This window comes from Lucilia cuprina, chromosome 4, assembly GCF_022045245.1.
Source record: "Lucilia cuprina isolate Lc7/37 chromosome 4, ASM2204524v1, whole genome shotgun sequence".
NCBI classification, from domain to species: Eukaryota; Metazoa; Arthropoda; class Insecta; order Diptera; family Calliphoridae; genus Lucilia; species Lucilia cuprina.
The window spans coordinates 22315750-22337840 of record NC_060952.1 but is presented as its reverse complement, the minus strand read 5'-3'; the positions used below and the strand labels follow the sequence as shown (position 1 = coordinate 22337840).

The 22091-nt window shown below is 28.7% G+C and overlaps 4 protein-coding genes across 5 annotated transcripts; 2 read left to right on the top strand and 2 right to left on the bottom strand.

The window, feature by feature from the left end:
* Nucleotides 1-1812: 1812 nt before the first annotated feature.
* On the bottom strand, nucleotides 1813-8823 carry LOC111675807 (synaptotagmin-14). The gene is made up of 8 exons (XM_023436647.2): nucleotides 8768-8823; nucleotides 8334-8428; nucleotides 4532-4693; nucleotides 4130-4468; nucleotides 3861-4063; nucleotides 3344-3805; nucleotides 2937-3242; nucleotides 1813-2875 (listed from the first exon to the last, which is right to left on the bottom strand). Exons 2-8 carry the CDS (start codon nucleotides 8371-8373, stop codon nucleotides 2675-2677), a joined length of 1713 nt encoding a protein of 570 aa, XP_023292415.2. The 5' UTR covers nucleotides 8374-8428; nucleotides 8768-8823; the 3' UTR covers nucleotides 1813-2674.
* Nucleotides 8824-10356: 1533 nt separating this feature from the next.
* LOC111675770 (39 kDa FK506-binding nuclear protein) lies at nucleotides 10357-11899 on the top strand. The gene is made up of 3 exons (XM_023436601.2): nucleotides 10357-10559; nucleotides 10669-10896; nucleotides 10975-11899. The coding sequence occupies exons 1-3, from the start codon at nucleotides 10550-10552 to the stop codon at nucleotides 11862-11864; spliced, it is 1128 nt and encodes a 375-aa protein (XP_023292369.2). The 5' UTR covers nucleotides 10357-10549; the 3' UTR covers nucleotides 11865-11899.
* Nucleotides 11900-14174: 2275 nt separating this feature from the next.
* On the top strand, nucleotides 14175-15626 carry LOC111675796 (39S ribosomal protein L9, mitochondrial). Its single transcript, XM_023436637.2, has 3 exons — nucleotides 14175-14335; nucleotides 14418-14744; nucleotides 15189-15626. Exons 1-3 carry the CDS (start codon nucleotides 14264-14266, stop codon nucleotides 15552-15554), a joined length of 765 nt encoding a protein of 254 aa, XP_023292405.2. The 5' UTR covers nucleotides 14175-14263; the 3' UTR covers nucleotides 15555-15626.
* A 1238-nt stretch (nucleotides 15627-16864) lies between these two features.
* On the bottom strand, nucleotides 16865-21728 carry LOC111675764 (serine protease easter). 2 transcript variants are annotated; one of them, XM_023436595.2, is made up of 6 exons: nucleotides 21671-21685; nucleotides 21208-21367; nucleotides 18841-19037; nucleotides 18166-18355; nucleotides 17441-18041; nucleotides 16865-17368 (listed from the first exon to the last, which is right to left on the bottom strand). In XM_023436595.2, the coding sequence occupies exons 2-6, from the start codon at nucleotides 21284-21286 to the stop codon at nucleotides 17236-17238; spliced, it is 1200 nt and encodes a 399-aa protein (XP_023292363.2). In that variant the 5' UTR covers nucleotides 21287-21367; nucleotides 21671-21685; the 3' UTR covers nucleotides 16865-17235. The 2 variants fall into 2 exon arrangements, with proteins under 2 accessions (XP_023292363.2, XP_046806201.1); XM_046950245.1 differs by having other exon boundaries at nucleotides 21208-21728.
* Between the last annotated feature and the right edge of the window lie 363 nt (nucleotides 21729-22091).

The window sequence follows — 22091 nt, the reverse complement described above, 5'->3', positions numbered from 1 at the left end:
ATGATTAAATAAAACTACATTTTTATAAAATTTAAGAAAAAGTATAATATTATTCTTGAATTATTTTCATAAAAAAAGTTGAAAATTCGTGTGAAAAATAATTTTGAACTAAAATTAGAAAATTTATTTTAAAATGAACAAAAATGTTTGAATAAATTAATATTTCATAAATTTTACCATATTTATTCAAAATTCCCTTTTTTCAATTTATGTAAATTAATTTTTTCAAGAATATTTTGCAATACTTCAAGAATATTTACCAATACTAAAATATTTCGTACAATTTCGTATGTATTACAAAAGAATTTCGTGGTGCGAAACAACGAACGATTCGTACAATGTACGACATTTTTCGTATATATTAGGCATGGATTTTTTCAGTGTAGGGAACGTGTTTTGAAGATCCTTAAGAAATGCTTCTTTTGTATGTTAAAACTTTTAAGTGATGCAAAGTTTTTGTTTGTTTTCCGATTTAAACATTAAAATCGAACTTACTTTTATTTAAATTATAGAAGGATCCATTTAAAGCTTTGCTGTGATGGTCAGAACTACACTGAAAATAATCCATGCTCAACTTTACGAAAAAAAATTTCGTAACCTCTATTTTCGTAATATTTACAAAAATTTCGTGTATAATACGAAATATTATTTAATAAAACCCTTTTCTATTTTTACGAAAGTACGAAAACCTTTCGTAATATCTTTTTTCGTATATATTAAGAAACTTTGTTTTCTTTTACAAAAATAATTTCGTTAAGGCATGTAATATTTAACGAAAGTAACGAATTTTTTTCGTAACCAGATTATTTAGTAATATACAAGAATTATTTTTGATTTTACAAAAAAAAATATTTTTTTACGAATTTTTTTTTTCTTTTTTGTTATTTTCGTAATTTTAAGGGAGTTAAATTAAACGTAATTAGCTGCCTAATTTCCTGTAAAATTTAATTTAAAAAACATAAAAAATTTGTTTTTTTAATTCGCAATCTTTTTCTAAATTTACAATAATTATTTTAAAAGAACTAAAATATTTGTCTTTAAAAAAATCGTAAAATGAACAAATTTTTTTTCTAAAATTATATAAAATTATTTTGCATTTTACTAAAATATTTCGTACAATTTCGTATATATTACGAAAGAATTTCGTGGTGCAAAACCACGAAGCATGTACAACATTTTTCGTGTATATTAGGCATGGATTATTTTCAGTGTATATATTAATACAACACAATTTTAATAAAACAATTTGGAGGAGGGTAGGTACTTAATTCAATATACTCGTTTCCATTAACTTTCTGATTCCTACTTGTATGCACATACGTACATATTATTTATAATTTATTTAATGTATGTATATAATATACATAGAGTAAACTTTGCACATATAGAGCAAGATTAATTTTGTAACGAAATTTACTTACAATAATATATACCAAGGATCAATTTAAATTTGATTAAGTTATATCACAAGATAAATTAATAACTTTTAAATAGATAAATTTAAAATATATAATAAAAATATCTGAAGTTATGTATGGTTTCAGTGTTTCTCTTTGTTAGTAATACATATTTAATACATATTTTGTAATTTAATAACTTTAATAATCACGAAATAATTTTATATTAATTATTTTTCCTTGTTTTGTTTATGTTTAAGTGTAAAGTATAAAAAACAGTATGGACTAATTTGTTTATCTAAATAGTTATTTTTGTTTTTTTTTTTATAATTTCCTTTAATTTTGTTTTTAGTTTCATATATAAAAAATTATGTTTAGTATTTAATTATTTTAATAATGTTATATTTAATTTTTGGTTACCAAAAAATATTTAATTAATTATACTTAATAAATATGTGCGCGTAGTATTTTAAAAGTTAAAGTGACGAAAAAATTACAAGCTAAATTTTGTGTTTGTGGTTTATTAAACTATTTTTTCGCCAGAGTAATATATACTCAAATTTAGGTATTAAAAAAATACCTGGACTTTATAAGCTATTTGGATATAATTTAAATTTAATTTATTAAATAAATTGGACTCACCAACAAAACAAATGAATTAAGTTAAGATTAACTTATGTATGTTTATCTTATCATGAAACGAATATTCACACAAATCTTGTGAATATTCTCAAATGGTTTTTAAAATTAAACTATATCCATTAAGTTTAAAATCCTTATGATATCGACTCTGGTTTATACAAAACTACATATATTTTGTTTTCTAGAGAGATATTTTTTTTAAATTCCCCTATTTCTTAAAGAATTTTACCAAGTTCTTTCAAAACTATTATAGTTTTTGTGTAAAAATTACAAATACAATATTGTTGTACAAATTATTTGCACTTACCAAAGTTTTTCTTCGTGTTTTTTGTTTAATAAACAAAATTTTTTTGTTGTTGACCAAAAAAAAATATACTTATATATATTAGAAAATATTTTGAATTAGAATTTTGTGTAGTTTTTGTAGTGTTCCTTTACACAAATTCCAATTCAAGACCAGTCTCTATATCAACAGCAACCACATCAGCTTTTGATGTTGCTATTCCACTTTCATTTTCTTTCTCCACGTCGTCGTCTTTGCATTTTTTAAACTTGGACTTATCTTTCGTTGTGGCAAATGAGACCAATAGGCCTAGACCACTGCCACGTCGTGAAGATTGTCCTAACTGCTCGAATCAGGAATCCACCAAAATATGCCAACGTGCCAAAAGCTCCCCCTTTGCCATGTCGCGCATATCCACCCAATGCGCCACTTCTTCTGGTCCGGATGAGTTTAGGCCCAGACTAAACCAACCGACCATTTCGTTTTTCTTCATATTACGCTTGGCGTAAACCGAAACCATTAACGTAACATCGTTGAGTTGAAACAAGGCTACCTGTTATGGAAAAATATATAATTTAATTATAAAATTTTCGCCAAAAAAGAGGAAAACTTACCTGAAATACAAATGTCTCTTTAAACAGAGGATTTGGTTGACCACGTCTCGTTGAAGTTTTTGCTCTTGAGATCTCTTGTCCTATACTACTAACTAAACATAACTTAACATATGTATCCGGTGCCTTGTTTAAATTTAAACTGCGAAAATGACTGCCTTTAACAATTTCAACTGTTAAACGTCCAGTGGTACCGTTATATCCTAAACCTAAAAGTAGCTCGGGTACACCTCCATGTTGCATTGAAGTGGTCGAGCCGGCACTATCGGAACGAGCTAAACTTAATAGATCACTAGATGATCCCAAAATCTATATAAAGAAACAAAAAATATAAATATAGTGTTCATGTCAATTTCTAGCAAAAATTGATTTCTATATGAAAAATCTAAAATCTGAAATCTAAAACGAACCGATGATGTATTTCTTGGCTCCAGCGGCAGCCATAGATTTGTTTCCAATTCTAAATCTATGGTAGCAAAGCTTACATAAGCCTCACCAATCAGTCGTTCTTTGCGTAAACGTTCGCAACCGTAAAGTCGCACACGTAAACCCATATTGTTAACTTCTTCAGGCGTAACACGATGCAGCAGGAAACTCTCCATATATTGAGGATTTTCTCCTGAACGTATTTTGGTCTTGTGTTTTTGTTTCTTATTTGGTAGCATTAGAAGACGTACTTGAGTATGCGTTTGTTGGCCATTGCCCAAAGTGGGTAAGCCACGGGCTTGCAAAACATGAACTGTCATCTTCCGCATGGGAGCATCGTATAAAAGAGATATTTCAACACTACCGGATTTGCCGTAGCATTGTGTTTGCATAGAAATATCATCGGATTTAATGGATCTTAAATCGCTGGTATCAAATAAGGGTTCCTGCAAAAGAAAATTAATGAATGAAAGAAATCAAAAATTAAAATAAAACACTTACATCTTCATTGTTATTATTGCACTGAATATTGGGTACATCTTCCAAACTATCTTGACGTGGCGGGCTGGTAATATTCGATGAGCTATTTACCTTCTGATATTTATTCGTTTTAGTAGTTGTATCAGTATTAAGCTCTATACGAGATTCTCGTATAGATGTGCTATTCGAAATATCGGATGTTTTGCTTATAGAGGGATGTCGTTCTGAAATAGTTCAATAATAATTATTTAAAATAAACTTAAATATATAATAAAATTTTATTTACATACCTTTCTTTTCACCAGTTAATATACCCGTATGACTGTCAATTGAGGCTTCCACCGAATCATTAGAACTGCACTCACTATGCGATGAAGGTACGCCCACCTTACCCCTTTCCGCTATAGCTAAAGGATCTCTAGAGGTATCGCGTGGTGCTACAGTTACACGTTGCAGATCACTATTAAAATAATTAAAATTTTGCGACAAAGGATTTAATTGATTTATTCCATAATTTGTATAATTTCCATTGCCATTATTTGAAGCTATGCGAGCCTGTTGTAAGCGTAATCTTCTTAAAATATCTTCCTCTGAATCAGAACTTGTATTATCATAACGACGTTTTCGGGCTATAAAAAAAAACATATTCCTTCAAGTAAAATATTAATTGTGTTTTCATAAATAGTACTTACATAACTTTTGTACACATTTTGATGCCAAATGTTTTTCATCGCAACAGTGAAGTCCACGTCGGGTATGAAAGCACCATTTACGATTTACATATAGGAAAAATAATAGCATTAATGCTATCACACCAAATAGGGCTGACAAAACTGTAGTAATCTCAACGGTCCCTGTTATAATGTTAAAAATATAATAATAAATTTGATAAGACATGAATAAGCAAAATTATTATCTTATTAAAAATAGTGATTGTTATTCCTTATTACATACATATTTCACCCGAAAGGATATTGATGGTTATAAATTTATTTTAAATCCACATATATGTATGGAGAAAAGATATGGTTCGATTTTCCTGATAAAAAATTAAACCTTACTTCATTTTATAATAACGTTTCTTAAATGCATTGTTCTGGGGTAGCGTTATGAAATTTAGTTGGTTAAAAAAATAAATATATAAAAAGTACATAGAAAGAATTTTAATTTTCCACGGGAACATATGGAGTTCCTCAATTCTTCAAAACGAAAAAATATAAACATATTTGGACATCACTACGTGAAAAAAAAAACCCATATCTCTTTTACGGACCAAAAGATGTCGGGCCTCGTTATCATATTTGCAAAAAAGTGATTATTGTCCCCGACTAGTATCTTGCACACCATTAGGATTAAAATCAAAATTTAAGAATTAAAATCAAAAGATCAAAATCGAAAAAAAATCGATTTGTTTTCTTTTACCTGCTTCTTTATATGAGGCGTATACTTAATATTTGTAATACCAATAAATCATTAATTCGTATACGTACAGTTGTCGTTTATAAAAGCTGTATAAATTCAAATTGTACAAATTTCCCCTTGAAATGAAAAAATTAAAATGACATTTATATGTTCTTGATGACAAGAGCTACAACCTGACCTCAGAGAACTAATTAATATTCCGAACGGTTTAAATGGCATGAGTCTGCGAAAATCATCACTTTTTTGCAAAAATGATGTCGGTATATGGTTATGTTTAATGTCATTCGGTCCATTTTTTTTAGATAAATTTTCAACGGAATTTCTAATTTAGGCGCTCACCAATAGAACTTAAATCGGCATATTAAATATTAAAAGATTTTGTGAAGAATAACCCAAATATTCATAAACAATATTTTTATTTTATAAACGGTTTGTAAAATAGATTTTGTATGGAAATTTTGTTTAATAAACCTTTTATAAAACAAAAAATTTTGGTTGTGAATAAGGGGATAAATGTGTATGTATTTAAAAACCTTTCAATAATATGTCAATAATACCCAGCAAAAACTTAAGTTGAAAAGTAATGAGTAATCAGTTTGTTATAGGAGGTAGTCCATCGTTTCTTCATAGATTACAAAAAGGCAGACAAAAAGCTTATTTAAAGAGTTAGTACGTGGCAGTGAACCCTATCACTTAAGTTTTTTAGTGTTAACTCTCTAAATTACTTGCAGTCAGTAAGGTATAACTGTATGCGTTGTCGCAGACACTTAAGTGACAACTGTCTTCATATTCGTTTGCAAAGAGTACATTTGTTACGAAAGACGTATCAAAGGCAAACAGGTAGTTAGTTTGACGTTAATGAACATAGTTTTGGACATTGGATACTTTTGACTGTTACTCTTTATTTTACCACTACAATATCATTGAAGGCATTTTAGAATTTGTACTGTATTACACACAGCAGAAATTGCCCACATAGATTAAGAAACTGGATCTCGGGTCGAAAATACAATAATAATTTTAAGTTATTAAAATACTTAAAAGTGCAAGCCATTACCAAGTTTTTGCTGAGTACATACAATTCAAGTTTTTTCTTATGACTCATATGGAAAAAATAAAACAGGTGTAAATGAGAGTGTGTACATATATGTCTGCTTAATAAAATGGTTTAATTATATTTTATCGTTAATTATTAATGAACTTGAATCCTAAAAGACTTTGTGTTTAGCTTTTTTCATTTCTTACCCTCTGCGCCATGTTTTTTTTTTTTTTCATTGTTGTTATGGATTTAATATTTGACATTGAAAGTTTGTATTACATAGTTGTTGACATATTAATGACATTAAAACACGATTTTTAGTGTAAATGAATTGGTATATACATACATATGTTTGTATGTATATTTATATGACTTCTTAAATAGGATTTTCCCTTTATGCCACAAATTTGTAACCAAATTGCCGAATCGTATATCAATCACACCTCCACTTCACTCTCTTTCTAATTAACAAAATATAATGTTTTAAAAACAAAATATTTTTGTCCAATACCATAAACATATAGAGTAAATTATAATTTTCAAAGATGATTTTCAAAAGGGATCCTTCTATGGGGTGTTAGGTAAATCATGTACCCGATCCTCATAAAATATTGTTAATATATTTTGTCACTTATTATGTCGATTTGTATCGCTATACTTACATATATTTTTAAAACAATTATGACTGTTAAAACTGTTTTTCCGAGAGCCACAAAATCAATAGGAAAAGTTGCTTAGATTTAGGTACTCAGATTCTGATTACTTTTCTATCGGAAATGTTGCTTAGATTGCGATCACTATTCTATAGGAAAATTTGCTCAGATTCTGATAACTTTTCAATGGGAGAAGTTAATCAGATTCTGATCACTTTTCTATAAGAAAAGTTACTCAGATTCTGATTAGTTTTTTATATGAAAAGTTGCTCAGATTTTCATCACTTTTCTTTAGGAATGGTGCTCAGAGTGATCAGATTCTGATCACATTTCTATAGAAAAATTGGCTCAGATTCCGATCACTTTCCTTGAGGAAAAGTTACTCAAATTCTGATCAGATTTCTAACTGAAAAGTTGGTCAGATTTTGACCATTTTTCTTTAGGAAAGATGCTCAGATTCTTATCACTTTTCTATACGAAAAGTAGCACAAATTTTGATCACATTTCTATAGGAAAAGTTGCTCAGATTCTGATGACTTTTCTATAGTAAATCACTTTTCAATAGGAAAATTTGCTCAGATTCTGATCACTTTTCTGTAGGAAAAGCTGCTCAGACTATGATCACTTTTCTATAGAAAAAGTTGCTCAAATTCTAATCACTTCTCTACTTCTGATCAGATTTCTAACTGAAAAGTTGGTCAGATTTTGACCATTTTTCTTTAGGAAAGATGCTCAGATTCTTATCACTTTTCTATACGAAAAGTAGCACAAATTTTGATCACATTTCTATAGGAAAAGTTGCTCAGATTCTGATGACTTTTCTATAGTAAATCACTTTTCAATAGGAAAAATTGCTCAGATTCTGATCACTTTTCTGTAGGAAAAGCTGCTCAGACTATGATCACTTTTCTATAGAAAAAGTTGCTCAAATTCTAATCACTTCTCTATAAGAAAAGTTTATCAGATTCTGATTACTTTTCTATGGAAAAAGTTACGCAGATTCTGATCACTTTCCTATAGAAAAATTTGTTCACTTTTCGATAGGAAAAGTTGGTCAGATTCTTACCATACACAGGTCTAACACAGTTAGACCATATTTTCGCATTTTCAATAGCAAACAAACCTTATAGGTAAATATTTATCTTATAAGGAATTTTTATGTAAAATTTCAACCCTCTTACGTGCTTTCAACAGACAGACAGAGGTACATGCCTAGATCGTATTAGGATTTATTAATGACTTTTCATAATATACATTTTTGTGGTTCTGAGCTCAAAATTTCGAAGAAATTAAGTTATATCCAAATTTTTACATTATTAAGATCCTTAAAGAACAAATAAATCTACTTTGTATTTACAAATTATACAAGTTTTTACTTACCATTTAAAGCGTAATTTTCCACATTCGAAGTAACTATCATTTCCGAATTTGTATTTTAGATACAGTTAATATGCAGTAACACCTTTTATTTAACACTACAAATATTACAAAAACAAATATTTACTTGTTACATGTAGTATGTACGTATGTATGTACAATATTTTTGTAGTAACTTTTAAACACAAACAAATGCGGCGTATAAAAAATCAAAACAAACAAACAAGAATCACATTTCAAACAATTTAAAAGTGAAAACAAATGCGTATAAAAAAGCTCTTTCCTCTTGGAACTTAAATATTAAAGAGAGAAAGTGAAAGTTAAAAGTATAATAAAGAGGATGGTGAATAAAATCGATTTTTCACACATTTGCATAGGGAATTTTAAATAAAATTTAAAAGTTTTTCATTTCCATAAGACAGGTATTTTAATGTTACCTTGTTTATGCAGCATACAAAATATTAATTAATAATTCTACACTTTTTAATTTTTTCTTTTTAAATTTATTTCACGAATGTTTCAAAAAATATCATTTTTATTTTGTTAATAAAAATATTTTAATAGAGTATCTTTTAATCTGGTTCTAAGTGTTTAAAACTTTTACTTTTTGCACGTAACATTTGTTATGATTTTATGTAGATATTTAGTTTTATTTTTAATACATTTCAGTTTTAAAAAATAAATCTGTCTTTTTATAAAAATTTAAAAAATATATTTGTTTTCACATTATTTAAAAAAACTTAAAAAATTTTGTATGAATATATATTTTTATTTTTTTATATTATGAACCGTACTCTAAAATAATGTATCTACGTGTGACTCAGTTAATGTCATACAAGTTCTTATTATCTTTATGTCTAAAGAAAGCTTTGCATTAAAGAAAGTAAAAGCTTTGCCTTGTCAGAGAAAGTAATGTCAAATATTGACACAATTTATTGGACAACTGTTGCTTTGTCCTGTTAATGATGGTAGTTAAATCTGAGGTTACCGCAATAAAAGTCTAAAAAATATTATAGTACATGAAGATTTAAAAAAGATTAATTTCTGCTGCTAAATTTTGCGACCCATGTCTACGTCCAAAATGTATGTCTTTCAAGTTTCTGAAAATATGTATCTCTAGGTAATATGTGTTTCAAAAGAAATATATTCTTAAAACCTTTTATTATATTTATAAAGACTGGTAAAAGAACTATGCGTTGAGATATCCACAAATACATATATCTTAGGGTGTCTTGATATTTAAAATTCCAAATTTGTTGTTGAAAAGGAATTTTTATTTTTTTTACTTCTGCAGCATATTGTATTAGAAGCTGTAACACCCTAACTCCGTCTCCTCCAAAATCCTAAATGTGTTTTGTTTGAAATATGCATATGGTTAATGAAACTTCGAAGAACCGTATCGCGGTACAGTTATGCAAACAATGCGAGAGTAAAACCAAAACTCTCGAAGTCATCGAAAGAAAAACGGCCTAATTACCCTCAACGATAATGGTTATAACACGCGAAGGTTTGTAAATCTTTCACATAACATGTGTGTATAAACCATTAAATATTTTTAAAGCATACTTTAAGGATCTGTAAATTATAGATTATATTATGAAATATAAAAATTAAATCGAATGTAGCACTCTAACATATTTTTTAACAAATACAGCCATTTCAAAAAAAAACCGTATAAATGTTCATAATCATTGAAAGATTTCCAAAATTACAAAACAGACATCTGAAAAGTTTGTATGTAAATGGCTACTAATATAATATCTAAAATTTCCTAAAAATTCCCAGATATATTTAAAATATTCAATTTAAATATTTATAGTTACATATTCAATACATACCTAAATTATGTGATTAAATTATGCATTAAATCATTAAATGCATAATTTTAATGTTATACAACACTTACTGCACTATACAAGTACACATCAAATGTTTCCACTGTACTATTACCTTAAAAATACAACACTGTGTTACTGACATGCTCAAATTTTTGCGCGCTGTCAAAACTGAATTAAAATCAACCGTCAAAACACGCGTTTTCTTGTTCTTTTTTGCTTTTCATTATTTTGTTGTATCTTGTTCACAAGTTGTGGAATTCTTCTTCAATAAGCGTGCCGGCATTTTTTTCTCAAAGAAAAAATAGAAAAAGCACTGAAATTATCGAATTTTACACAAATATAAATTTAGATAATATTTATATATTAAAATAACTCAGCAAAATGTTTTGGGGTAAGTAATTATTTAATAAAACAAAGTTTTTTTACTGCCAATGCTAACCCCCACCACGTGTTGAGCACACTATCAATTTCTTAAAATATTAATGTTTTACTTTAATTAGGACTTAATTTGAAACCTAACCGTAAATATTCGCAAACAACGGAAAAATCCTTCCACATTTCGCAAGCGGCTTTAGATTCTGAATCTTCACAAGGTGGTCCAACACAGATTTTCATTAGCAGTGAAAATCAACGGTTTTTAGTGTGTACTTTGCGTAAAGATGTCTGCGAACAAGTAATGTTAGATTTGAACTTCAGCGAAGGAAATGAAATATGCTTCCAAAGCATTGGTAAGTCGAAGAAATTGATATATAGTAGAATTTATTGTAGACTAGAGAGTGTGTTTTGTTTACTTGTTTAATGTTTAGGTAGCGGCAATGTAACTTTGTCCGGCTATGTGATGGAAGATATGGCTGATGATTTCATGAATGGTGATGAGGAAGAAGAGGAAGATGTTGAGTCTGGCTCTGAAACCGAGGAGGTTGACCTACGCAATGCTTTGAATGCTAAGAAAGCTAAAAATAAGAAAGCCGAAAAGGGAAAAGCAGCTGCTAAGTCCGCCAAGGGCGCTGCTGATGAGGAGGACGAAGATGATGAAGAAGATGACAGCGATTTCGATATGGAAAACGACGATGATGATGAAGAAGATGCCGAAGGCGAAGAAGATGAAAACGACGAAGAAGATGATGATGAAGACGACGACGAAGAAGAGGATGATGAAGAAGATGAATCCGAAGACGAGGAAGTTCAGCAACCCAAGGCTAAACAAGCCAAATTGGAAAAACCAGAGAAACAACAAAACGGCGTAGCCAAACAAAAGGAACAGCAAGCTGAAAAGAAGTCAAAGAAGGAGTTGAAAAAGGAAAAACAACAGCAACAACAAAAGGCACAACAAGAAAAGCCACAAAAAGCAGGCGGTGAACGAGTTTTGTCCGGTGGCGTCAAAGTTGTAGATCTGCGCGTTGGCAGCGGCCCTGAGGCCAAACCTGGCAAACGCACACAAGTTTTCTATGAAGGTCGTTTATTGTCGAACAACAAAGTCTTCGATAGTCTAAAATCTGGCGCTGGTTTTAAATTCAGTTTGGGACGCGGTGAAGTTATCAAGGGTTGGGATGTAGGTGTAGTCGGCATGAAAGTTGGTGGCAAACGTCGCATTACTTGTCCTCCTCATATGGCTTATGGCTCTCGTGGATCTCCACCAGCCATTCCACCAAACAGTACATTGGTCTTTGAAGTTGAACTCAAGGGTGTCAACTAAAAGAATTGCTTCTAACTTGAAACAAAACATATTTTTAATGAACTTATATCTAAGTAATTCCATAGTGAGTTTTTTTACATAAAACCAACCATGCCCTTTGATACATTTTAATTTAGCAATAACAATGAGCAAAGAAAAACACTTCCTTTAGTCATTTATTTTGAGTACTGTTTGCGATTCTTCATACCTAAGGATAAATTGTTAGGTTACATTTTATATATTATCCTTTTTTAGCTTTTTAATACAAATCAATATATTAAAATCTTTCTATATAATTTCTTTGAACCAATCGTTTTACTTTTGGCTAAACTAATTTTGTTCTTGTTATCCTTAAAAAATATTTTTTTCATACTTAAGTCTTTAAGGATTTGTTTTCTTTTGAGATCATTTTCTGTTCTAGTTATTTACTTATTGTTTAAATAAATACTTAAAAATAAAATATTTAGAATAAAAACGTGCATTTTGTTATTCATGTCTGTTCTGTAAATCGATTTGGTTTTTAAACAGAGAAGCCTCTTAAACCGAATTCAAATCGAATTTTTATTTGAACGTAAAATTTAGAAAATAAACATGAAAAAGAGTTGAAAATGTCCATAGCTTTTATATTATGTAAAAAAATTTACTCGGAATCGGTTACAGAACAGAGATTATGTATATTTTCTTTGTAGTTTTAAGTACCAGGTAAGGAATCTTAATATGTACATGCAACAGTATAGACTATATGCATAGTATGTGTGTACATAATTTTTATTTCGTTGATGCATACAAATGAAAAAAAATTAAAAAATATATAATTATTATTAGAATAGAAAACTTGGTTCAAAATTAATTTCTATAATAATTTTATATAAAAATCTATCTCAACTTGTGAACAAAATTAATAAAAAAAATTTTACTGCGATTTTGAACAAAGTTTACTATTCAAATATAGATCAGATTTTTGTGTATAGTTTTTATATAATTAACCACTGTTCAAGGCGAATTCAGATAAGGTGGTGGCAGTTCTGCAACAACAACATTTCCCATGTATTTTATTTTTGCTTTTGGTTTTCGTAAATGTCAAAAACCATAAGTACGGCGAATTCATTTGATGAAAAATTTTTGTAAAATGTTATATTATATTAAAAGATAAATAAAAAGATATTCCGGCAGCTTAATTTGCAAAATTTAAGTGAAAAATAAACATGAAAAAGAACATATTCATGAAAATATTATATTACGAATGAATGAATATTTGTTGCGAATGGATAATTCTACTCCGCCGGTCGGGTAAATACCTCATATGGGTTTTGTTATAAAAAGCGTTCCGGAACAGACTTTTTTTAGTTAATCTCTTTGTCTACATAGTGTGTATGTAAAACAATATTGTTTAATTTGTTAACATTTAATAGATTTCAAAATTGAGCCATAACGTAGAAGTCAGCTGCTGCCAGCCGGGAAAATACTTCATATGCGTTTCTTAATATTAAGTATTCCGAAAGAGATTTTGTTTAGTTAATCACGTTATCTACACAATTTTATTATAAAACAATATTGTGTAATATGTTAACATTCAATAGAAAACATATTTTTCTTAAATAACATATTTGTATACATATCAATTATGCCATTATTTAAATAAAATGATATTTGTTTAGGAGATGCTTGGTGTTTTCAAATTTTTTACATAAATAATTCAAAATATTAACGAAGTTTTTCTCCGTTTAACGGAAATTTTTAAATATAAAAATGTAAACAATAACAAACTTTGACAGCTAGGAAAACCTGGCGATTTAAGAAAAATATTATCAGCTGATTGATTAACACCACCTTATAGGGTTCTATAAATCGACTTTCGAATAATCGAACAATCGACTTTTTGTCGAAAAAAGTCGAAATCGACTATTTTGTTTCAAAAAAGTCGATAACTCGACTATCATCTGTGAAAGAAGTCGAAAAGTCGACTTTGTTAATAAAAGTCGAAAAAAAGTCCAAAAGTCGAAAAAAGTCGGAAAAAGTCGAAAACTCGAAAATTAAAACAACTCAAAAATAGTCGAAAAGTCGACTATTTATAAAATACTTATGGTCGAAAATTCAAAAAGTCGACTTTCAATTAATGAAAAAAGTCTAAAAATCGACTTTTCGTAAAATGCAAAATGTCGAAAAGTCGACTTTTAACTAAATGAAAAAAGTAAAAAAGTCGAAAAGTCGACTTTTCATTTCAACTATAAAACCATACTACCTTATATGAATTCGCCTTGACACTGTTTCTCTTCGTTTACTTTACGTTACGTCATTGCATAACAAATGTCAAAGTCAGCTGTCATCTATAATTCATATAAGAAACGAATTTTTATCCACAATTTGTTAACAACCGGAATTTGTGAAAATATATTTCATTTTAATAAATATTAATTAAAATGTTGAAAAATTTGTGTGTACAACAAATAAATTTATTAAAAACTTGTGCAACATTGCAGCAACAAGTGAGAGTAAGTAGAAAAAACTGATATAATAAAAACAATAATTCATTACCAAACAGTAAACATGCTTTAATTTTTATCCGCCATTTAGACCACTTTCATACTGAAACGTAAATATGATCCACCACTGCATAAAGCCAACCAAAAGCCCAAGAAAATGCGTGGAAGACATCACATTTACGAATTAGTGGAAGATACAAATACTAAAAAACAAAAGGAAATCGAGGTAGTCTTGAAGACCTTCGTAGAGGGTGTGGGCGGTAAGGGAGATGTGATCTCTTTAAAACCAAACTTTGCTTATAACAAACTCCTATTGCCCGGTTTGGCAGTGTATAAAACAGATGAAAATGTTGCCAAGTATGGTAAAAAGGAAAATGAAAAAGTTGATTTGGAGCACAGCTCGCCATTTGCACAGAGGGTAAGTAAGCAGGTAATATACATATGGGGAATTTAGTATCAAGTAACCCAACTTTAAAAATCGCACCAAGATTAGTACTATGGAATAGTAGGCCAAAATGTCCAACTTTGACTCTATCAAAATTCGGCAGTTTTTGACCGATGGAGCTAAACATTTTTATCTGACCTACTATTCAATAGTACTAACGTTTGTGCAAACTTTGGACATTTTTAGCTAGGACTAATAGGTGAAAAGTTACACTCACTTCGGCAGTTCTTGACCGATAGAGCTGAAAATTTGTATCTGCATACTATCTAATAGTACTAACGTTTGTGCAAATTTCGTCAAACTCGATTTTTTGAGTTGGTTAACAAGAAATTCCCCATATGTATGTCAATTCTTTTATAATTTAAATAAGCAATTAATATTTATGTATATTTGTATGTTTATTAACCTCTTCTTCAGACCGTAAATATGTTGGAGCGATTAAATTTGGCCGTCGTTATGAATAAAGATCATCCCTGGGTCATTGAACCTTGGCATATTAAAGCTTCTCTCCGCAAAGCTGGTTATATTTGCAAAGAAGAATGCATTAGCATTCCTAAAGAACCTATTGAAGGTCCAGATCTAAATAAGGAAAATAAAGAATTCTACTGTACGGTAACCATAAACAATTTAGAGAAGGCACGTGTTAAATGCCGTATACATCATTGGAGCACAGATCCCAGTGAACGTTTACCATATGTTTTTGAACACTGGAAAATGCCATCTGAACCTTTATTGGGTTCATCAGCTAGTGGAGAAGGTGATGACGCCAAGAAACAAGCATAAAAAGTGTTAATACAAAAATTGTTGAAAGTGTTTTTAATAAAAAGAAAACGTTTAATGTTTCGAAAAAAGAAATCTTCAATCAAGACTCAATTATATGGTATCAACATTGTAACAGGTAATGTCATAAATTATCAAAATGAAGATTTAAACTGTTTATAAGGAAAACTGATAATATTAAAAAAAAAAAAACTGAATTATATTTAAAAAAATTTCAAAATGGGATGTTTATGTATGTAGTATAAACAAGTATACAAACATTATATATACTGCCATAATATACATCCCAGCAAAAAATGTATTTTCATCAGAATTTGTCACCCGAAGTGATTTAATTGTACATTCTTTCAATGACATGCTTATGAGAATTTCGTTGGTTTTTATCATTTTTTTTTGTATACTATAAGACAATTCATCATGAAAGAGTCTTAATACAAATACACCTTTTTCAATTGAAAATTAGAACTTTTCATTTCAATTCAGAAAATATCAATTGAAATTCAGATTTTACTTTTGAAATTCAGAGAAGAACATTTGAAAATGGGATTTTTTATTTGAAATTTGGAAAAGACAAATTAAAAATGAGAATTTTCAATTTAAATTGAGAAAACATCAATTGAAAATAAGATTTTTTATTTAAAATTCGGAATACAACAGTTGAAAATTAGATTTTTCATTTGAAATTCAGAAAATTCCAATTTAAAATTAGATTTTTCATTTGAAATTTAGAAAAATTCAATTGAAAATGAGATTTTTCATTACAATTAATTTAAAATTAAGGTTGAATAAAATAAACACATACGATTTTCTGGATTTCAAATGAGAAATTTTATTTTCAATTGATTTTTTTAAATTTTAAATAAAAAATCTCATTTTCAATTGGAATTTTCTGAATTTCAAATGAAAAATCTCATTTTCAGTTGTTGTGTTCCGAATTTCAAATAAAAAATCTCATATTTAACTGTTATTTTCTGAATTTCAAATGGAATATCTCAATTTCAATTGATGTTTTCTAAATTATAAATGAAAGTTCTCATTTTCAATTGATCTTTTCTAAATGTTAAGTGAAAAATCCCATTTTCAATTGGAATTTTTTAAATTTCAAATGGAAAATCTCATTTACAATTGTGTTTTTCTGAATTACTTTTGAAAATGGTGTAGTTAAAAGACGTTCAATAAATACATATTTAATAATTTATAAAGTTTATTTTTATTTTCTTAATTTTTTCTAAAAACATTTGAATTTCATTCACAAAATTTATTAAATTGATTCCATACATGATTTCATAAATATAACAGCAACAAGAATGAAATTGGTTATTTCCATTGTGTTTTGCTATCCCAATAAAAAAGTTTAAAATGATTTAGAAATATCAACAAAATTAACATACTTGAAGAATTTATAAAATCAATAAGATTTATATTAGCTTCTCATTGGAGGGTTTTGTTATTACTTTTAACACGATTTTGGAGGCATTTTGGAGGCTTCTCCTGCAGAATAAATTAAATAAGACTTTGCACTAAGCTAAAGAAATTTTACATTTAATATTTACTTCCTTATTAAAAAGGAATTGTCATACATTTATTTTTTTATTATTAAAGTACAAAACATACGTAAATAATTTTAAGTCCAACTCAAAGTAAAATATTTACATCGACAAACAATTTAAAAAAAATGCAATATTTATGGGCGAAGATTTTGTAATATCCAATCAATATAATTACCAACACGTGTATAGACACCAGGCCAGCCCTCTAAACCACAAGGTGTAGGGCCAAAAGATACAACACCAGCTAGGAAATAGTAAGCACGAATTCTACATTTTCATATGGAAAAGAAAAACATAAAGTAAAGCTTTTAAAAATTAAGTCGAAAATATTAAACAAACCTATTTGTTGTGTCCAAACTAATAAGTGGACCACCGGAGTCACCACGACATGAATCGATACCTTCCTTACCGCCGGCACAAATTTGTGTATCCTCTAAAATAATATTCTGACGCATATAGACTGAACGGCATTCGTCAATAGAGTAGCCTTCTACGGAGGCTTTAAGTTTTAGATTTGATACCGACTCTTTTTCGGTTTTACCCCATCCAGCAACATCCATAACTATACCATCAAATGCAGCCGTACGCAAATTATTATTTATCGGCAGACATATAGGTCTCACAAAGTCCGTATACGATATACTACGCTCTAAACGTAAGAGTGCTATATCATTGACTTGATTTCTAGAGCTGGGATTATATTGTGGATGTGGTATGGCCTGTTCGACTCTAATATCTAGATGTTCAGGAGCACAATCTCGTTCACCACGTACATCTATTTCACAATCTGGATTTGTCGTTGTATCCCATTCTCCCAAACGAACGCCGGTCAAACGCCAATCGGTGGGTATAGCTTTGCCGTTGACGCAATGTGAGGCTGTGATGACGTAACGTGTGTTAATTAAGGAGCCACCACAATGATGACCTTTAGCATTATTGGCTGAAATGAAAATTATATGTGTCAGAATGTTTATACGTTTAAAAATAACTTATAATAATTATAATAATTGTCATAAGAGCACCTTTTTGAATGCAAACTTCAAAAAGGTGCTCTTAAAACTTACCTTTTGTATATTCAATTAACGCCATCCATGGAAATTCATCAATTTTTGTTTTATTACCACCATAAATACGATTTGACAAAACATTACCACACTGACCGGGTTGGGGCAATAAATTATTAACATAATTTGGAGGAGGAGTTGGTGCCACTGTCTGCTGAGTCACCTGGCGATAACGATCGGGGCAACAAATCTAAAAAGTAATAATTGGTATAGTGTCGATATAAATTATTAACAAGTAGTGTGTGCCTTAAATTTGAGGTGTTTCTGGAAGGACTCTATTGAAGGACTGATCCTCTAGTCATTACTTAGCATTATTGGCAAATTTATTAGACTATTGTTGAACTATATTATTATACAATACATATGTATAATGTATCTTAATATTCGGAAGAGAGTTTTTAAGAATTCAATTATGGAGTCATGCCCTACACCACTCTAGGAAAATAACTTGAATGTCCACAATTCACTTATATACACTAATATTGCTATGAAATACATCACAAAAATAATTTTTATGTTATCGTCTTCTTTCGGAAATTTTGTTTTTCGTCAACCAACGTGAAATTCAACATAAATACTTTATTATGGATAATAAAACATTTTTTTATTCATTACTGCTGTAGAGTATTATGAATAGTTTGATAATAGTACTCAGAGACTATTTACGAAACTTACCAAAACTTTGCCATTTTGATAACCACATTGACTGCGACTTAAGTATAATCTATCTGCATCTCTTAAGGGAGAAGATACTAAAATATTATAGAGATATTTACAATCTTCGAGTATTATACATAGAGCTCTCTCCCGGTTGGGTGTTATACAGCGACCAAAATTTGGTACATCAATCTCTTCATTTGGAAATATTATTTCTAAAATGAAAACAATAAACAATTTTATATATAAACAACTGAGAAATTATAGTCTTGCCAGGTTGAACATATAATACCATAACCTGTTACAAAAATAACATGTGATTTAGTTTTTTTAAAAGCAATTCAGTTTAATTGTACCTTGCCTCATATATACTTAAGCCATTTATTGTTGTAAAAAATTTTGGACATTTGAGTCAAATTTTGAAAGGGGCTTTTTATAGGGGCTAGGGTCCAATGAGGTTCTATAATTATAAACTTCTAAGGCTAATTATTATACATAATTATGAACTTAAAAGCCCTTAATCGGGGGTACTGTTGTATGGGGCCAGGTGAAATAATGGACCGATGTTAACCATTTTCAATAGGCTTCGTCTACCGTACCATAGAAGATCATGTGCCTAATTTCATTGAATTATCCCCAAAATTGCGACCTGTAGTTTGATTACAAGGTTTACAAGCCCTAATCGGGGGTACATTTGTATAGGGGACATGTGAAATAATCGACCCATCTTAACCATTTTCAATAGGCTTCGTCCCTGGAACAATAGAAGATTGTGTACTAAATTTCATTAAATTATCTTCAAAATTGCGACCTGTAGTTTGATTACAAAGTTTACATGGATGGACGGACGGACGGACGGACATAGCTAAACCGACTCAGAAAATGATTCTGATCCGATGGGTATACTTTAAGGTGGGTCTAGGACCAATATTATTGGGCGTTACAAACATCTGCACAAACCCAATATAACCTCTCCACTAAAGTGTTCGTAATACTGTAAATATCTCCTAAATATCACCATCTCTCAAAAAATGATTTTAAAGATGAAATTATTTTTTTTTTATACCTTACACCATGATAAAAATATGATATTTTTACCATGCCTTACACCACAAAGGGGGGGTTATTATTTATAAGAATAGGCCCATGCCCCATCTTTTAGAAAAACGCTTTTATTGTCAACAATTATACATTATTACTTGTTTGCCTTTTGAAACTAAGTTATTCTATATTTTCAACAAATTTTGTTCAAAGGAAAAGTAATACAATGTATAAATGCGAATTTATTTACAATTAAACACTCATTAACATTCTGATGTAAAAATTTTTTACATCTCAATCAATTTATTGTTTTGTTTGACAAAAATCCCCTTTTTGTATTAAAAATTCTAGAGTCCAACTAAAACCCATCTTCTATATGAGTAATGATTAATAAAAACCAAAAAATAAAAAAAAGCATGTGTATAACTAATATTTTTAATGTGTTATTGTTTTTTTCATGCAAATATTTGTCATTTAAAAAATACAAAAATTATTTTAAAACAAGTTTTTCTTTTTGGGAATTATATTTTTAGTGCTGAACTAAACAAAATAACCTTGTTGTTTAATACAATTAATATTTTAAAAATAAAATAAGTTTAAACTCTTAAGAATTTATAGGAAATAATTTTTTCACATTGTATCAAATATTCTATAAAAATTGATGGATTTCTTTCAAACAATCCTTTTTTCATTTAAAAACTTTTCGTAGAACTCATCATATTGTGGATCATTGTAAAATTCTAAATGTATTGATTAAATTTCCCCAAAATATTTTCTCGCTTTTGAAAATGGGCAATTTTGGTCGATTTAAATTAGTTTCAATTATTCATTAGGAAGAATTAACATAATTTTTGCCAAAAACGATTTGTTGTAATAAGAAATTGATCACTTTTTCAAATTCCTTTGAATTCAGTAAATAATTTAACTAAAGTCACATTTTAAAAATTAGTTTCAAAATACTTAACTCAAATTTTTTGTGTGAAATGTCTTAAATATTTATTGTTATTAATTGAATTATAAAAATATTTCTTTTTCACACATAAAGTTTTTATGTGTGAAAAAGTACACGATAAACTATAGATAATTTTTTTTGATTTAAAATAGTCTTCGGACAAATCGGACAAATACATACATTTGATCCCCAACTTAAAATCATTTCCTTTTCTACCAAAGTTTAAAATGTTTAATTTTATAAAGATCGATGCATAACTAAATCATAGTCTTACATATACACGAAATAACTTTTTCTCTCAACTAATATTATAATAACAAAAACTAATAATTATAATTAGGTATTTTTAATTGTAAAAAAAAAACAAATAAACTAAATAAACCTCAACTTACGTGCAAAAGTTGTATTTTGTAAAATAATTATAATATACATTATCATATAAAATCCTTTGATTAATGATGATTTTGCCATTGTGACCGTAGATTTCAATATAGTTGATAAATTTATACAATATAATGAACACAATTTTATTTTATTGATTATTGATTTTTTCTAAATTAAAAAAAGTAATTAATTGCGTTATTCTTTACACAAAAATTATATTTTTTTTTGTTCTCAGGTGAAATAAATAAAAATATTTATAATAAAATTCTCCATTAATTTGCTTAATTAATGACCAGTTAGTGAGCGGTGGTGTCTATATTATAAATTTTTTAATTAATAAATTAATAATGCCATGTAGAAAAAAACTTGAATATAAAAAAACCGAAAATTATTATTTCTATTTTGTTGTTATTTTTGTTAATATTCTTTACAATATCCCGTTTATTAGTCTATTTGATATTTTAGTTGTACTTTGTTGTTTTTGTTTGTTATGATGCTGTTTTAACAAACCGTTTATGTTTTAGATCGTTTAAGCTTTTAATACAAACTGATCAGAGTGCCAAAGATTTGTTTATATTTTAGTCTCATGCCTATTGATCTTTTGTATATGTATGTATACGAACTTTTTAAACATTTAACTACTGTTATTTTTATTGTTGGATTGTACCAATCATCTTTCAATGTTACCAGACGTTACTTGCATCATTCGTATAAGGGATTGTTAAAAAGCAAAGAATAAATGAGATTCCGATCGCTAAAGTTTAATGTTTAAAGTTCATGAAAGGTTTTTAACTCCTCTTCAAAGGAAATTTACTAACAGATTAGAATAATACTTAAAACTAACATACTTACTATTTTAGGAAGGTGTCTCAAATCTGATGTGATGGAAGAA

Bases quoted from the DNA above. Each gene is read 5' to 3' on its own strand.
- LOC111675807 (XM_023436647.2), bottom strand. From the start codon at position 8,373: ATGATAGTTACTTCGAATGTGGAAAATTACGCTTTAAATG. The intron at 3,806-3,860 runs GTAAGTGTTTTA...TTTCTTTTGCAG, and splicing joins GCAATAATAACAATGAAGAT to GAACCCTTATTTGATACCAG. The intron at 2,876-2,936 runs GTAAGTTTTCCT...TTTCCATAACAG, and splicing joins AAGAGACATTTGTATTTCAG to GTAGCCTTGTTTCAACTCAA.
- LOC111675770 (XM_023436601.2), top strand. The intron at 10,897-10,974 runs GTAAGTCGAAGA...TTTAATGTTTAG, and splicing joins AATATGCTTCCAAAGCATTG to GTAGCGGCAATGTAACTTTG.
- LOC111675796 (XM_023436637.2), top strand. From the start codon at position 14,264: ATGTTGAAAAATTTGTGTGTACAACAAATAAATTTATTAAAAACTTGT. The intron at 14,336-14,417 runs GTAAGTAGAAAA...TCCGCCATTTAG, and splicing joins CATTGCAGCAACAAGTGAGA to ACCACTTTCATACTGAAACG. The intron at 14,745-15,188 runs GTAAGTAAGCAG...CCTCTTCTTCAG, and splicing joins GCTCGCCATTTGCACAGAGG to ACCGTAAATATGTTGGAGCG.
- LOC111675764 (XM_046950245.1), bottom strand. From the start codon at position 21,286: ATGGCAAAATCATCATTAATCAAAGGATTTTATATGATAATGTATATT. The intron at 19,038-21,207 runs GTAAGTTGAGGT...TTTTCATTTTAG, and splicing joins ACAAAATACAACTTTTGCAC to AAATAATATTTCCAAATGAA. The intron at 18,356-18,840 runs GTAAGTTTCGTA...ATTACTTTTTAG, and splicing joins ATCAAAATGGCAAAGTTTTG to ATTTGTTGCCCCGATCGTTA.